This window comes from Heptranchias perlo, chromosome 28, assembly GCF_035084215.1.
Source record: "Heptranchias perlo isolate sHepPer1 chromosome 28, sHepPer1.hap1, whole genome shotgun sequence".
NCBI classification, from domain to species: domain Eukaryota; kingdom Metazoa; phylum Chordata; class Chondrichthyes; order Hexanchiformes; family Hexanchidae; genus Heptranchias; species Heptranchias perlo.
This window is the reverse complement of record NC_090352.1, coordinates 17,195,425-17,211,403: the sequence shown is the minus strand read 5'-3', so window position 1 is coordinate 17,211,403 and position 15,979 is coordinate 17,195,425. Positions and strand designations below refer to the sequence as shown.

At 40.3% G+C, this 15,979-nt stretch overlaps 1 protein-coding gene across 2 annotated transcripts in view; it reads right to left on the bottom strand.

Annotated features, from left to right (window-relative positions):
• Nucleotides 1-15,243, bottom strand: part of caln1 (calneuron 1) — a 222,016-nt gene extending 206,773 nt beyond the window's left edge. The window contains exons 1-2 of one of the 2 annotated variants that reach the window (XM_067967919.1): nt 15,229-15,243; nt 13,523-13,640 (exon numbers count right to left, since the gene is read on the bottom strand). In XM_067967919.1, coding sequence (XP_067824020.1) covers nt 13,523-13,640 — 118 coding nt within the window. In that variant the 5' untranslated portion in view covers nt 15,229-15,243. Of the gene's footprint in view, nt 1-13,522; nt 13,641-15,228 lie in introns of those variants that run through there. The other variant, XM_067967918.1, reaches the window with a different exon arrangement.
• Nucleotides 15,244-15,979: the final 736 nt, after the last annotated feature.

Sequence of the window (15,979 nt, the reverse complement as noted above, 5' to 3'; positions counted from 1 at the left end):
CCTGGAAGACCATGTCCCTGTCCTAACAACCCTCTGCGTAAAACAAATTCTACACTCCCCTTTTGGTGTTGATCTTAAAATTAATTGCCATCTTGTTACAGTTTTAATTTACTTTATCAAGGCCCCTCATAAATTTAAGAACTCTATTGATTCTCCTCTTAACTTTATTCCAATGAAAAGAGCCCCAGTTTTTTAATCTCTCCTCTTAACAAAAGTCTCTAATTCTTGGTATCGTCTTAATTAATCCTCTCCATGGCCTTGATATCCTTTTTAAAGTAAGATGGTCAAACTGGACATAATATTCTAACTGTGGCCTAACCTCTTTGCTTTTGTACTCCATACCCCTACTTATAAAGCTTAGGATCCCATTTGTTTTTTTAACAGTTTATTAAGGTTATCCCAATTTTAAAGACATGTGTATCTGAACCCATAAGTCTCTCTGCTCCTCATGACCTTTTACCATTAAATTTGTGTCTTGTCCTATTCTTCCTTCCAAAATGAATCACCTCATATTTCGCCATGTAAAATTTCATCTGACAACTATCTGTCCAAACGGCTAACTTGCTGTCCTCTTCACAGTTACCATGTTATTTTTGTATCATCTGCAAATTTTGATATTGTCTCCTGTATATCTAAGTCCAGGTCATTTATATATATATATTGAGAGTGGTCCCAACATTGACTCCTAGGTACACCATTGTTTACAACGTTCCAGTCCAAAAAACATCCATCACTCACTCACTACTCTTTGCTTTCCGTCCTTTAACTAACTGCCTATCCATGTTGCCACATTCCCTTTAATACCATGTGCCTTCATTGTATTAATAAGCTTCCTATGTGGTGCCTTATCAAATATCTGTTGATAATCCATATACACAAATCCACTATATTTCCTTTATCAATAAATTCCATTATTTCCTCAGAAACTCTATTAAATTTGTCAAACATGATCTGTTCTTTACAGATCCATGCTGGGTATCCTTAATTAACCCATATTTTTCCATGTGAGTATTAATTTTATTCTGTATTCTGTTTTCATAAGCTTACCCCCTATAAAAAAAAGTAAAAAGTGGAAAAAATGCAAGAAAAATGAGAAACCAGGAGAAAAGGAAAGAGAGAGAGAAAGGGCAGAAGAAGCAGATCAGCAATGAAATAAAAGGGAAGTTGTAACAGTTGGTAAAAAGAGTCAGCAGATTTATGAGATTTCTGCTGCTTCTTTGTTGAATTCATGAATCTGAACCCAAGAATAGGTTGGCCTGAGGTAGTTAAATACTGCGTACCAATGCCCCTACACCTTCAGAACTCGAGCAAAACAATCATAAAAATAATGGAAAAATGGTCTGAGCAACCTACGGTCACCTGCTGGCAGCAATGGCTCAACAGAAACCTTTAGACTTGGTGATGGTTCTGAGAGAACTAGCAAACTGCTTAACAATGCATAAATCAAACTACAAATGAGGCAAAATGAGTCATGGTCCGACTTCAACAGCAATCAACTGAAAATAGAGCCAGGATTGCAGAGTTGGAGGAGAGGCTGTCTGAGGCAGATTACTGTCTACCTTGAAGGACACTGATGTGCTGAAAGTGAAGATGGTAGCAGCTAATAATAAACTAGATGATTTGGAAAATTGCACCAAGGTGATCTCTACTGAATCCACTGGAGTGGGTAGAGGAAAATTGTACAATGGTCTACCTTCGGAATATTGACCTAGGCTTCTGTGATTACCAGAATCTCCAAAGCTGGAAATTAATCAAGCGCACCACATGCAATCATCTTCACAATGCTCAGGTCTCAAGATAAACTGCAAATCCTTGCGGTAACGAGGAAGAAAGGTGACCCAAAGTTAGGAAGCAATCACTTGAAAATCTGCCTTGACATTTCAAACAAGCGCCAGACTCAGTTCAATGGAATCATGAAAAATTATTCATGTGGACTCTTCTATCCCACCCATCTTAAAGTTGGTGTTGGGGGTGCTTAGAAGATGTTTTTATTCATGGGACAAGCTCATAAGGCATTGGCAGAAGATTCCCCAAATTTATTTTTATTAGAGATTGATGTTATATTAGGCAATTTGCATGGCATGAAACATACGGTCTATTGTTCTGAGGTTTGAGATTTGGGGGATTATTGCAGAGGGAGTTCACAGTGAACATTGACTTACAGGAAAGGATGAAATAAAAGCAAAAGAGAGAAGTCCAGGCATTTGTATATGTATTGCACAATCACCACAATGTATAATTGTTCATCAGAAGAGCCATTTAAAGAGACAGGCAGCAAGTTGTCATGAAGCAAATTGCTGATTTTGGGCCCACTGTTGGGGCAAAATTTATGACGTTTCCTTCAGCACACAGGGTCTATTGTGTTCCACATTTGATTACGGGATCTGGGGAGTGGTTTTAACCCACTAGCCCCATCAGCACAATCAGGATCCCATTTGGGATTAGTGGAAGACAAATTGGAGGGAAGGACTTTAATAAGGACTGGTGAGAGATGTGGGAGCATAGTTGTGAGGTAACAATATGTTCCAGAACTTTGAAGAGGAAGCAAATGTTTGTGAAGGGGCAGAATTTGAAGAAAGGTTTAGGGTGTGTTTCTTGAGGAAGGAAGTGATAGCGACCGTTTTGAAGGAGGTACGGGCAGTGCTGGATGAGAGAGAGGTTGATGATGTTGGCAAACAAGGGGTGAAGAACTGAAGTTGGGTGGTCAGGAGCTGGGATGAGAGGAGCTTGAGGAAGCAGGTGCTGGGAGAAATAGAGAGAAACTGTAAAGATTAAGAAGCAGCGAGGACGGTCAGAGGAGACGGCTACATTGACGTAGAACACACAAAAGTTCATGAGTTTCTTGCATTTGAGCCGGAGGTGCTTTCGAGTTGGAAATAAAGTTCTGATGTAAAGACATAATAAAATTATAAAATGTACAAGAAAATAATTAAACTTACGTATTAATTCTCTCCTTTGTCAGAATGCTAAATCAAATCCTACTCTACTCTATTTGTATCTGTCTTGGAGAAACTCAAACATGATTTTTTTTTATTCGTTCATGGGATGTGGGCGTCGCTGGCAAGGCCAGCATTTATTGCCCATCACTAATTGCCCTTGAGAAGGTAGTGGAGCCTGCACCAATGTCAACTTGCATCTACGTAGATTAAAATGTTCCAAATATATATTTCCAGAATTGATTTACAAAATCCAATCATTCAATCAGATAAGGTTTTTGATTTAATTGACTAAAATAATTATTTAAAAGGCTTATTGCTTGTATTAGGGTTCATTGAATATGTACCCTTTTTAAGCTCAAATTTTCAGTTATCTTACCGACACAAGGGCTTACATTAAATACTAAGCTTCCACAGAAAGTCAGGTTGGGTCCCTATTATTTTGGCAATAATTAACAGTTGGCTTCCCAAATGTTCAGGTATAAAAAATATTGATGGTGTAACAATTTCCATACCTTTTACTAGATCAGATATTAATGACAAAGTGAAGATAATAAATCCTGACATGGGCCACTTAGTATTAACATGCACATGAATTATTCAAAAAAGGATGTAAAGATAAACCCAGCAACTACAGGCAAGTCAGTTTAACCTCAGTGGTGGGGAAGCTTTTAGAAACAATAATCCGGGACAAAATTAATAGTCACTTGGACAAGTGTGAATTAATAAGGGAAAGCCAGCACAGATTTGTTAAAGGCAAATTGTGTTTGACTAACTTGATTGAGTTTTTTGATGAGGTAACAGAAAGGGTTGATGAGAGCAATGCGGTTGATGTTGTGTACATGGACTTCTAAAGGCATTTGATAAAGTGCCGCATAATAGGCTTGTCAATAAAATTGAAGCCCACGGAATAAAAGGGGCAGTGGCAACATGGATACAAAATTGGCTAAGTAATAGGAAACAGAGGGTAGTGGTGAACGACTGTTTTTCAGACTGGAGGTAGGTATGCAGTAGTGTTCCCCAGGGGTCAGTACTGGGACCACTGTTTTTTTTATATATATTATAATGACATGGACTTGGGAGAACAGAGCACAATTTCCAAATTTGCACTTGACACAAAACTTGGAAGTGTAGTAAACAGTGAGGAGGATAGTGATAGACTTCAAAAGGATATAGACAGGCTGGTGGAATGGGCAGACACGTGGCAGATGAAATTTAACACTGAGAAGTGTGAAGTGATACATTTTGGTAGGAAGGATGAAGAGAAGCAGTATAAACTAAAGGGTACAACTCTAAAGAGGGTGCAGGAACAGAGAGGCCTGGGGGTATATGTACATAGGTCGTTGAAGGTAGCAGGACAGGTTGGTAAAGCGGTTATGAAAGCTTTATAAATAGAGGCATAGAGTACAAAAGCGAGGATGTTATGTTGAACCTTCATAAAACACAGGTTCGGCCACAACTGGAGTACTGTGTCCAATTCTGGGCACCGCACTTTAGGAAGGATGTGAAGGCCTTAGAGAGGGTGCAGAAAAGATTTTCTAGAATGGTTCCAGGAATGAGGGACCTCAGTTACGTGGATAGACTGGAAAAGCTGGGATTGTTCTCTTTAGAGCAGAGAAGGTTGAGAGGAGATTTGATAGAGGTATTCAAAATAATTAAGGGTCTAGGCAAAGTAAATAAAGAAAAACTGTTCCCACTGGTGAAAGGGTCACGAACCAGAGGACATAGGTTTAAGGTGATTGGCAAAAAAACCAAAGGCAACATGAGGAAAAACTTTTTTACACAGCAAGTGATTAGGATCTGGAATGCACTGCCTGAAAGGGTGGTGGAAGGTCAAAAAGGAATTAGATAGGTACCTGAAGGAGAAAAATTTGCAGGGCTAAAGGGAAAGAGCGGGGGGAGTGGGGCTGGCTGGATTACTCTTGAAGAGAGCCAATGCAGACTCGATGGGCCGAATGGCCTCCTTCTTTGCCATAACCATTCTATGATTCTATGATTCTATAATGCAGCTAAAGGAAGTATTATAGCCCTTTTCTAAATACCATAATGGAATATCTAATATAAAGAGTGATAATCAAATTATTGACAGGGATGATGCATACAAATTTACTAGGATTAATAGCTTTGGTGGTTAATGTGGTAAAGACTGCGCGTATTTACATGAGGACAAAAAGATACCTGAATTTCTTTTAACCATTTTGAGAAGAGCTCGGTGATCGAAACCTCATTCATTTCACAGTTATGTAGGTATGTAATTAGTCTGTATTTACAGTATGTCTGTCAGATCTAGCATTGGGTGTTGATAGAGTCCATCTAATAAACTTGAATCAATACAGAAAATTAGCTTTCATGTTATTTCACCACTCACGGTTTATGCTGAGATTCTTCACGTGTCATTTTTCCTGAGATATTTTTCAGAACCTAGTCATAAATCTGACTGGGTCTGTGTTCCCACGCTCATTCTTTAAATGAAGTGGATTGTGCCAGTAGCAAAGCGAAAAAGCTATTTTATTTTTTTCTCAATTTCCCTCAGATTTTCTTCTCTCCTAAAGGCAGTGATTCATGTGAGGATACAGTTCCATGGGCATCTGCAGCCAAGGTCGTTCCAGGTGGTCATTCCAGATCTGGACAGTGAATATCAGCAGGCTATTTGATCAGAGGAGCATCATCACCAAGCTCAATCTAGTCCTCACCTGCCACCCACATGTTTTCCAGCATGAGTGAATGGCTGGTCAATGGGAGCAATTGAAGTTTATCCTCCCTAGCCCAGGGACACAGAAGATAACTGCAGCATCCTCACCACTCCTCCAATTATGATTATCTAATTCAGCACAGACCAGAAGTCTAACCAGAGATCTTCATGGTCCGTATGGCCCAGTACCTCACACCATAATGCATTTACCTACTGAACCATTCAGCCAGTTTTATTCTTTTGCCCTTGCAAAAAATGCTCACCATTTATGTTTCTGGTGTTGCGATTACTGTGTTCTTTGGTTGTAATTGTATTTCTGCACATTTCAACTGTTCACTGTGTTCTAATTCAGCCTCTGGTTTAAAACAAAAATATTGATACTGTACTGAAATTAGACCAAAAATACAAGTGCAATATTTACCCGTGTAATCATTTTTGCTATGTGCAGGGATTCCAGTAAAATGATGAGATACATTGGAAATGGGGATCTGCTTTCTTAACATTGCCCTTTTAACTCACTGCAGTTCTTGAAAGAGCCAAGTAATTACAAACAGAGAAGAGAGAAAACATACCTGCCCCAGATATCATCAAACAAAACATTCCTGCTGACATCCCATTGAAGACCACATATCTAAAACTCTGGCTATACGATATTCAAGAATACACAAAACCCTTCCACTCTGGAACAGCCACATTACAGACTAAGGGGCAGAGAAACAGTCCAAACATAAGAACATAAGAAATAGGAGCAGGAGTAGGCCATACGGCCCCTCGAGCCTGCTCCGCCATTCAATAAGATCTTGGCTGATCTTCGACCTCAACTCCACTTTCCCACCCAATTGCCATATCCCTGGATTCCCCAAGAGTCCAAAAATTTATCTATCTCAGCCTTGAATATACTCAACGACTCAGCATCCACAGCCCTCTGGGGCAGTGAATTCCAAGGATTCACAACCCATTGAGTGAAGAAATTCCTCCTCTTCTCTGTCTTAAATGGCCGACCTCTTATCCTGAGACTATGCCCTCTAGTTCTAGACTCTCCAGCCAGGGGAAACAACCTCTGAGCCTCTACTCTGTCAACCCCCCTCAGAATCTTATATGTTTCAATGAGAGCATTTGCGCCACACAAGTGCCAGGCAATGACCATCTCCAACAAGAGAGAGTCTAACCACCTCCCCTTGACATTCAATGGCATTACCATCACCGAATCCCCCACCATCAATATCCTGGGGGTCACCATTGACCCGAATCTTAACTGGACCAGCCACATAAATACTGTGGCTACAACAGCAGGTCAGAGGCTGGGTATTCTGTGGCGAGTGACTCAATTCCTGACTTCCCAAAGCCTTTCCACCATCTATAAGGCACAAGTCAGGAGTGTGATGGAATACTCTCCACTTGCCTGGATGAGTGCAGCTCCAGCAACACTCAAGAAGCTCAACACCATCCAGGACAAAGCATCCCGCTTGATTGATATCCCATCCACCACCCTAAACATTCACTCCCTTCACCACCGGCGCACAGTGGTTGCAGTGTGTACCATCCACAGGATGCACTGCAGCAATTCGCCAAGGTTTCTTCGACAGCACCTCCCAAACCCGCGACCTCTACCACCTAGAAGGACAAGGGCAGCAGGCACATGGGAATACCACCACCTGCACGTTCCCCTCCAAGTCACACATCATCCTGACTTGGAAATATATCGCCGTTCCTTCATCGTCTCTGGGTCAAAATCCTGGAACTCCCTTCCTAACAGCACTGAGGGAGAACCTTCAACACACGGACTGCAGCAGTTCAAGAAGGCGGCTCATCACCACCTTCTCAAGGGCAATTAGGGATGGGCCAGCAACGCCCACATCCCATGAACGAATATTAAAAAATCACCTCTCGTTCTTCTGAACTCCAGAGAGTATAGGCCCATTCTGCTCAACCTCTCCTCATAGGATAACCCTTTCATCCCAGGAATTAATCTAGTGAACCTTCATTGCACCGTCACTAAGGCAAGTATATCCTTCCTTAGATAAGGAGACCAAAACTGTACGCAGCAATGCTACAGCTTATACAGAGCTTTGTAATTCAATGTTTTCACATAAATCCCTGTGAAAATCTGGAATAAAGTCAAAAAAAAATGCTGGAAATGCATGGCAGGTCAGTCTGCATCTGAAAGAGAAAGAAAGATTCATTGGGTCCCACCTGGCACATTAATTCTTTTTCTGTTTCAGATGCTGACCAACTTGCATTTCCAATATTTCTTTTCATAATTTATACTTTTTTTCTACCACTTTCTGCAGCAGTTGTACAGCAAGAAATATATCGGGCCTGATATTCCTTTATTTACCATTCTTGGTAAAAAAAAATGTAGATGTGAGTAAAGAGTGGTAGAATATCAGGATGATTTCTTGGTTTTTAGCACTGCTCTGATGGTTTCCCCCTCTTCAAAGCAGTAAGAAAGGCTACTAAAAAACAAGAAAAGACCAACTTAACTTGTTGAAGATGATTAATGATGAACTCATTCAGCTTTCTACAGATATTGAGTCAAATTTTAAATTTTTTTTTTACTTCAGGTCAGACCTGGAGTTATTGAGTTAAATAAAAAGGAAGAATTTGTATCACTACAGCAGTGAGAGAAGTGAATAGTACAGAAGAGTCTTCTGTCCAAGACACCATTGGTGAGTATATTGCAGCAGAGCAGGATGAGGAGGAGGAGATATTGGCAAGGAGTGCAAGAAGTGCAGGAAGCAAGAGACATACAACAACTACTTCCCCAGGCAATATGTCAGCTACCTAGACATGGCTAAGGAGCAATGAATAAGGTGGCTAAGGCTCGGCAGGGATGCTGTGACTGAGGCGTGTCACATGACTTGCAGGGACAGTCAACCCGCTGCCAAGTACTACCAAAGTCATCACTGACCTCAACTTTTATGCCACAAGAATCTTCCACAGGTCATCTCACCAGCCAGCCACTTTTGACTTGAAACCAAGCTCTTCAAACATAATATTTTCGTTAAAATGTCAGACAAAGGAATTTCAGGCTCTAAAGAATTTAAAGAGTAAATTCATTAATCTCATGGTCCCACCAGGGAACCCTGCTGAAAAGGAGCACGAGTTGTGCTACAGTGTTGTCATCCTATCTCTGATCCTTCAAACACAGCTTCATGCTAGGATTGTGGGAATGTAATTTGCATAACCCTGCTATTTTTACTTCTATGCATTTTTTTGCATATATCTTTAATGACACCATGTAACATGATGGTTATTCAAGTGTATGCGAAAAATAATGCAAACCTGATTGAACAAAAGTTTCCATTGAACTGTACTGTACTGTGCCAGCTTGTCTCAGTTGGTAGCACTCCCACCCAAGTCTAAAAATTGAGAGTTCAAATCTCACTCCAAAACTTGAGCACATGCTCTAGTCTGACAATCCAATGCAGTACTGAGGGAGCGCTGCATTATCATATGTACAGTTTTCAGTTGAGGTATTAAAATGTGGCCCAATCTGTCTGTCCAGATGGATGTAAAAGATCTCATGGTGTGATTCGAAAATGATTATGAAGTTCACCCAGGATCCTGGTCAACATTCCTCCCTCAATCAATACCACAAGAAACAGGTTATCTGGTCATTCACCTCATTTGTTGTTTGTGGGACCTTGTGTGTGAAAGTGGATGCCACATTTGCCTACATAACAGTGACTGTACTTTGAAAAGTAATCCATTGGTTGTGGAGCATTTTGAGATATCCTACGGACGTGATCAGGTGCCATATAAATGGAAGTTCCTTCTTTACTATTTTCCTCCATGTGCTTGTATGTCTTAAAAGAAAGACTTGCATTTATATAGCGGCTTTCACGACCTCAGGATGTCCCAAAGCACTTACAGCCAATTAAGTACTTTCGAAGTGTAGTCACTGTTGTAATGTAGGAAACACGGCAGCCAATTTGCGCACATCAAGGTCCCACAAACCGCAATGTGCTAATGATCAGTGATGTTGGTTAAGGGATAAATATTGGCCAGGACACCAAGGAGAACTCCCCAGCTCGTCTTCAAAATAGTGCCTTGAGATGTTTTACGCCCACCTGAGAGGGAAAACGGGGCCTCGATTTATCCGAAAGACAGCACCTCCGACAGCGCAGCACTCCCTCAGTACTGCACTGGGAGTGTCAGCCTAGAGTTTATGCACAAGTCTTATGCTCCTACTTTAGTTGTGTTCTCACTTAAGTCATGCAACTCCTTCAGGATCTCCTGGCTGAGATGGTGTTGACCCTACGTGTGATATATTGCCACATTTTGCCACCACCTTTGTATGCAAAGCTGCTCCGCCATCAAAGATTTCCTCCATTAATGTGCTTACCAGCCCTTGCACACCTCGTCACTAAATACCATGTTTCTCTGTTGGTGTTCCAACAGTTTCACTAACAAGTGTGCTCTCTCTAGCTGAATTATCAAACTTGTCAACATTTATAATGGTTAAGTGGCTCATTAGCTGCTTGCAAAGCGTTAGGAGACCGTTATTGCAACCATGTCATGATTCACGGTTATGTTTTCATTACCAATATCGAAATTGCATTGTCACACATTGCATGTTTGAAAGCCAGGGCTGCATTACTGTTTCATTAATAGAGGAGGAAGATTCACTTTCTCCTGCTTTTAAGAAATGACAATGCCATTTATTAATAATGTAATTGATAATACCATATAACATATTGCTTTTTATTAATTTTTCATTGAACTGTATATTGTTGTATTTTGTAATTTTCTAATTAAAAACAATGTAAAAAAGATATATAGAAACCATATTGAGTATTTAGATATTGTTTTAAATAATTGACTGATTGGATAGATAAAGGGAATGCGGCAGGTGTAGTGTATGTGGAATTTTAGAAAGTATTGAATAAGAGGTTCGTTACAAAAATTCAGGCACATGGTTTAAAAGGAAATGCAACAGCATGAATTGGATGATGGACAAAAAACAAAGGGTTAATGGGGAGTTGCTCAAATTAAAAGAGGTTTGAAAGTGGCGTAATCCTGGAGTCAGTGCTGGTTCCACTTTCATTTATAAATGATTTGGAACAGATCATAGGGAGTACAATACCAAAATTTGTTGATGACAAAAGTAAGGTGTTGCCAAAAAAGAGGTGCACTTGAAAAGGCTTCAGGACATAGAAATATTAGCGGAACAGGCAGACAGGTGGAAGATGCAATTTTATGCAAAGAAGTGTGAATACTTTTTGGGAGGAAAAACAAGATATGAGTATGCACTCAAATGGAAAGATGCTAAAGGGTGTGGGGGAACAAAGAGACCTAGGAGTCAAATATATAAATTCTTGAAAGTGCAAGAGAATAGATCCATAAAAAAGGCAAATAGCATTTTGGATTTTCTAATGCGGCAAAGAGTACAAGAACAGAGTTAATGATACATTTGTACAAGTCACAATGGTTTGGCCACAGTAAGAGTGCCGTTTGCAGTTTCAAGCTTTGCATTATAAAAAGGACATTAAAACCACAGAAAGTGTACAGTGTAAATTCACCAGGGATAAGAAACTATACTTATGAGGAGAGATTTGAGGTAGTGGGATTATTTTCATTGGAGCTGAAAAGGCTAAAGGAGATTTAAGAATGTTTTTTTTTAATTCTTAGGATTGGATGAATAGTGAAAGAATAGTTCTTCTGATTAGGGGGTCGGTGAAAAGGAGTCATCAATTTAAAGAATGAGGAGAGAGGTTAGGAGAAATGTCTTTACGGAGAGAGTAGATGTAATGCTTTACTATAGAAAGTAGTTGAGGCAGAGACCTTTGCATCTTTTAAGGAAAAAGTGGATAAACATTTGAAGCAGAGCAAGATATTGAGCAATGGGGAGAGAGCAGGGCAGTGGAATTTGTTTTGGGTTGCTGCAGCAAAGGGCCTCCTTCTGTGCTATAAACCTCTATAGTTTAATAGGGTGTATGATATAGGGAGCTTTACTCTGCATTTGGCTATACTTTACCTCACCTGGCAGTGCTTGACATGAAAATATGTTTCATTCATCAACACTGATATTGCTCACCTTCATATCCCCAAGATTCACTTAAATATATATATATACATATACTTTTACCTCTATCTTTATTTATTAGCTGGGACTTTAATTTTGGATGGTCTTGCTCTTTTACAGCTTGTTGGGTCCCTGGAATTCCATTTTTTAAAATCCAAGCATAAGCCATATTTTCACTTGCAATGAACACTTAATACATTCCAAACAGTAAGTTAATATTTCTCTAGATGTACAGTACCTAAAATTGTAGCTATAATGATCAAACCACCTTGATTAAACACCTGACAGCTATTAAAGCATTCACTTTTCTCCTACAACTATTGCAAAAAGTAATGTTCTAAGGCTTTTGAAAGATTAATTAAACTGGAAATGCCATCACACCAACTACTCCTAAGAGATTATAGGAACATAGGAAAAGAGAAAAGGGCATTTATGCTTTCTCCTTCCACCCACTGCTTGGTCTAGCTGATGCTTATATGTTTGTTTACATGTCTACCTGTAGAATTAAGCATAGAAACAGGCCATTTGGCCCATCAAGTCTGTGCTGTTTTTCTCCAGGAACCACCTAGTTTACTCTCACTCTCGTGCTTGCTCCCCTTATCCTTTAATATATTGATTGAATGAGTAGTTGTGTAAAATAGACTGTGTATTCACTCCTTACATGCAAGGTTAGTCCCAGCTGCAAAGGGTTACTATTACTGTCTATATTTTTGTTTCATAGCTTGAAGCAGATACAAAAAAAATCAGAATTGTGCAGATGATTCCCTCAATGCATTCTTAGAATTAAGAAAATGTAATCTTGTTAAATTTATAGTGCAAATTCCGGCTATAATTCTTCAAAGGGCTCAGTTAAACTAAATTCAAAGGGTTTTTTTTAACAAGTAGAATTTTTTTTTAAATGTTATTCCCTTGTAAAAATACAGGAAGGAAAATGAACTTTGAAGACTAAATCAAAAAGATTATTATTCAGAAGTTCATACACAGTCCTTTATCACCGAGGGATTTCCTAAAGCCAAAAATAATGAGCAGTGACTAATACGATTTTAATTAAGACTGACCTTATTACATCTGAATCTAGGTACACGTTAAAAGCCTGCTGGGACCCACACAGATAGAATACAGAGTACAGAGTTAACCCTTAGGAAAGCTCTGCAAATTTAGTCATTGCAAAATTTAAATGCACGCTGCTCCTATTAGATCATGTCCCCGATATTCAAGAGCCGTGTATTTCAAGTATTATTAAAGAAACCCACTTGTGGACAGACCCGGCACAATAGCTTCTCCTGGAGCACTTTTTTTTGAATTGCAGAGTGCACTTAGAACATTTTATTCTATATCAAAGTAGCGTTGCTAAATTACCCAAACATACAAACTTATTAACATCTTCAAAAAATGATGGTTCTGACTGAGATATTAAACATAAACATATTTATTGGACTAGAGGTTCAGTATTTCTACACCGTTCCGGTTATTGGTGGTATCTTTCTAAATCCCCCATATTCTGTGCTCATTTTATTAGTTGGATTAGATTGCACTCGAATTGTGGTAAATTTATCTTTTAATGCACAGAGGAGGCAACTCAAATTATTTATTTTCTGCATTTGGTCATTTTTGCTTTGCATCAAAAGTTGGTCATCAACAGCATCAATGAGTCAACCTGCTCCCTATTGCATTTCCTACAAGTTTCGTGTAGTCCGTCACCGATATTGACAGTAAAATCTTTATTATTAGGTAATACGCAGGCCAGATCATTTTTTTTCTGCTAATTGTGATATCGGTGTTATATTGTTTTATCACAGTTGTGCCCGGAAATCTCACGTTTGTTGCAATAATTAAAACAAGTGAAGCTGAAGAGACGCTCCCTACCATCCAGCTCCTCTTCTGAAATATTGGCCAACTGCTCAGTCTCGCTGCCGTCGGACAGTGATCCGCTCAGGTAATTCCCTTTGTATAGGAGACCGGCGTGTACAGGATGGAAAGGCATCTCCCTGTGTAAGAGAAAGAAATGCAACGATTAGCTCGAGTCACGTTGGCATTCCTCTTGGACTTTCAGGTTGACTCCTCACCTCAAGACTCCAACCACATTCTGCTGTTCTTCGATGTGGCTGAGCGAGATCCAGGATATCTGCATCTTTAAAATAAAAAGGGGGGTAGGTCCGGGTCTAACTCCTCACCCCATTAAAGGAGAGGGGAGGGGATGAGGACTTTATTTCGGAGAAGAATTTACCAGCTCCCACTTGTTACGACTGATTACTGCCCCCACTTTAAACACTGCTTTCTAAAGAAGCAAAACTGTGCTCCGTTTGGTCAATTCTCGAGAACTGAAACGGAGGCAGAAAGAGCTGTTTATCCTTCAAATATAAAGAAGAGGGAGAGAGAGAGAGGGGGGTGCAACTATCATGACCATTAAGCTGTGGGAATCTCAGTCCCTGCTACTAGCTGGGCTCCTTCCTTCCACTAAAACCCAGGTCCATGACAGCAGATTCTTCAGTGTGAAGGTCAAGTCCTGAAGCCAGTCTGATTTACCTGGTTTTCTGGGTGGTTATTTGTAATCCGGAGCAGGATCCTTTTCACCTTCCCCGTGTCCGGACCACTGGATCGAGCAGAGACTTCACTCCGTGGGGCGGGCTGGTCACCTTTGGTAGAACGAGGAGGAAGAGAACAGGGTGGCACCTTGGCCAGTTCCCCAAATGGAGAAGGTCCAGGCGGCCCTCTTGGGTGGCCGGTTGGGAGATCAGAGGCGGGAGCTGCCCAGCTCGGCGCTGCTTCACTTCCCCATTTCCAATCCGGACCCAGCGCCGGAGTAGGACTTCCATTCGCTTAAAACTCCCATTTATCAAACGGATGCCTTGGATTTTGTGTGAAGAGCCATTCCCAAAGTTGTTCCTGCTCGCACGTCGCTGCCAAACATTGGGGCAGGTTTGAAATTGAAACCTTGTTGCTCTGACTCTCGGATGCCGGGGTTTGCGCTGCAACCTGCCCGCAGAGAAATGTTGAATCTTTTAAAGGGACGACTTTTATCTTGTCACAGTCCTATTTGTAGGGGTTTTTTTTCCGACGCTGGGTTATGCGCATGCTTTGCACAGAGTCAATTAAAGGGGTCTCACACTTCAAGCCTGAGAGCATCTCAGGTACTTGTTTTTCTGTAGGAATATATAATCCATGTAGGTATACATAATCAATAGATAATCTGTAGGTATATATAATGAGTCGGTATATATAATCAATATATAATGAGTAAGTATATATAATCAATATATAATGAGTAGGTATATATAATCCATGTAGGTATATATAATCAATGTATAATCTGTAGGTATATATAATGAGTAGGTACATATAATCCATGGCATATCCTACAGGATATGCCATGGATTATATATACCTACTCATTAACATTACCCCTTAATGGAAATCAACATCAAAATATTGGTAAATCTGTTTCTGAAGTACAAATTGTGAACTACAGTTCAGCACACTTCTAAAAATAAACTTATTTCATATTGATATCACGTTAAAAGTCTGGTTTTTTTTTTAAAAACTCATGATATTCCAGTGATCCTCGTCATCACCTTCAATCTTCTCACAGCCCTGCTCCGCCCTATCCTTGGGACTTCAAAGGCGTTTTATAAAACAAGTGTTGTTATCTCAGAGATCTCCAGCTGTACCACTCCCGATGCACCTGCTGCTCTAACAGTGGCTTCTCCCTCGATCTCTGCTTCCCCACATCACCATCAGCGGCCACTACACCCATGGGTGTCAGCCGTGGCTCAGTGGTAGCACTCCCTCACCTTTGAATCAGAAGGGTTTAAGTCCCACTCAGTGACATGAGCACAAGATCGAGACTGACACTTCAGTGCAGTATTGAGGGAGCGCTGTATTGTGGAGGTGTTGTCTTTTGGATGAGATTTTAAACTGTCTGCCCTCTTAGGTAGATGTAAAAGATCCCACAGCACTATTTCGAAGATCAGGGGAGTTCTCCCAGTGACCTGGCCAATACCTAACCCTCAACCAACATCACTACAGATTATCTGGTCGTTATCACATTACTGTTTGTGGGACCTTGCTGTGCGGAAATTGGCTGTTGCGTTTCCGATTGACTAGTGATTATACTTCAAAAGTATATTGATGTCTTTAAAGTGCTTTGGGACATCCAGAGGTCATGAAAGGCGTTATATGTGGAAAATTGCCCAGGTATGTCCTGTCCACAAAAAGCAGGACAAATTCAATCCGGCCAATTACCGCCCCATCAGCCTACTCTTAATCATCAGCAAAGTGATGGAAGGTGTCGTCGACAGTGCTATCAAGCGGCACTTACTCACC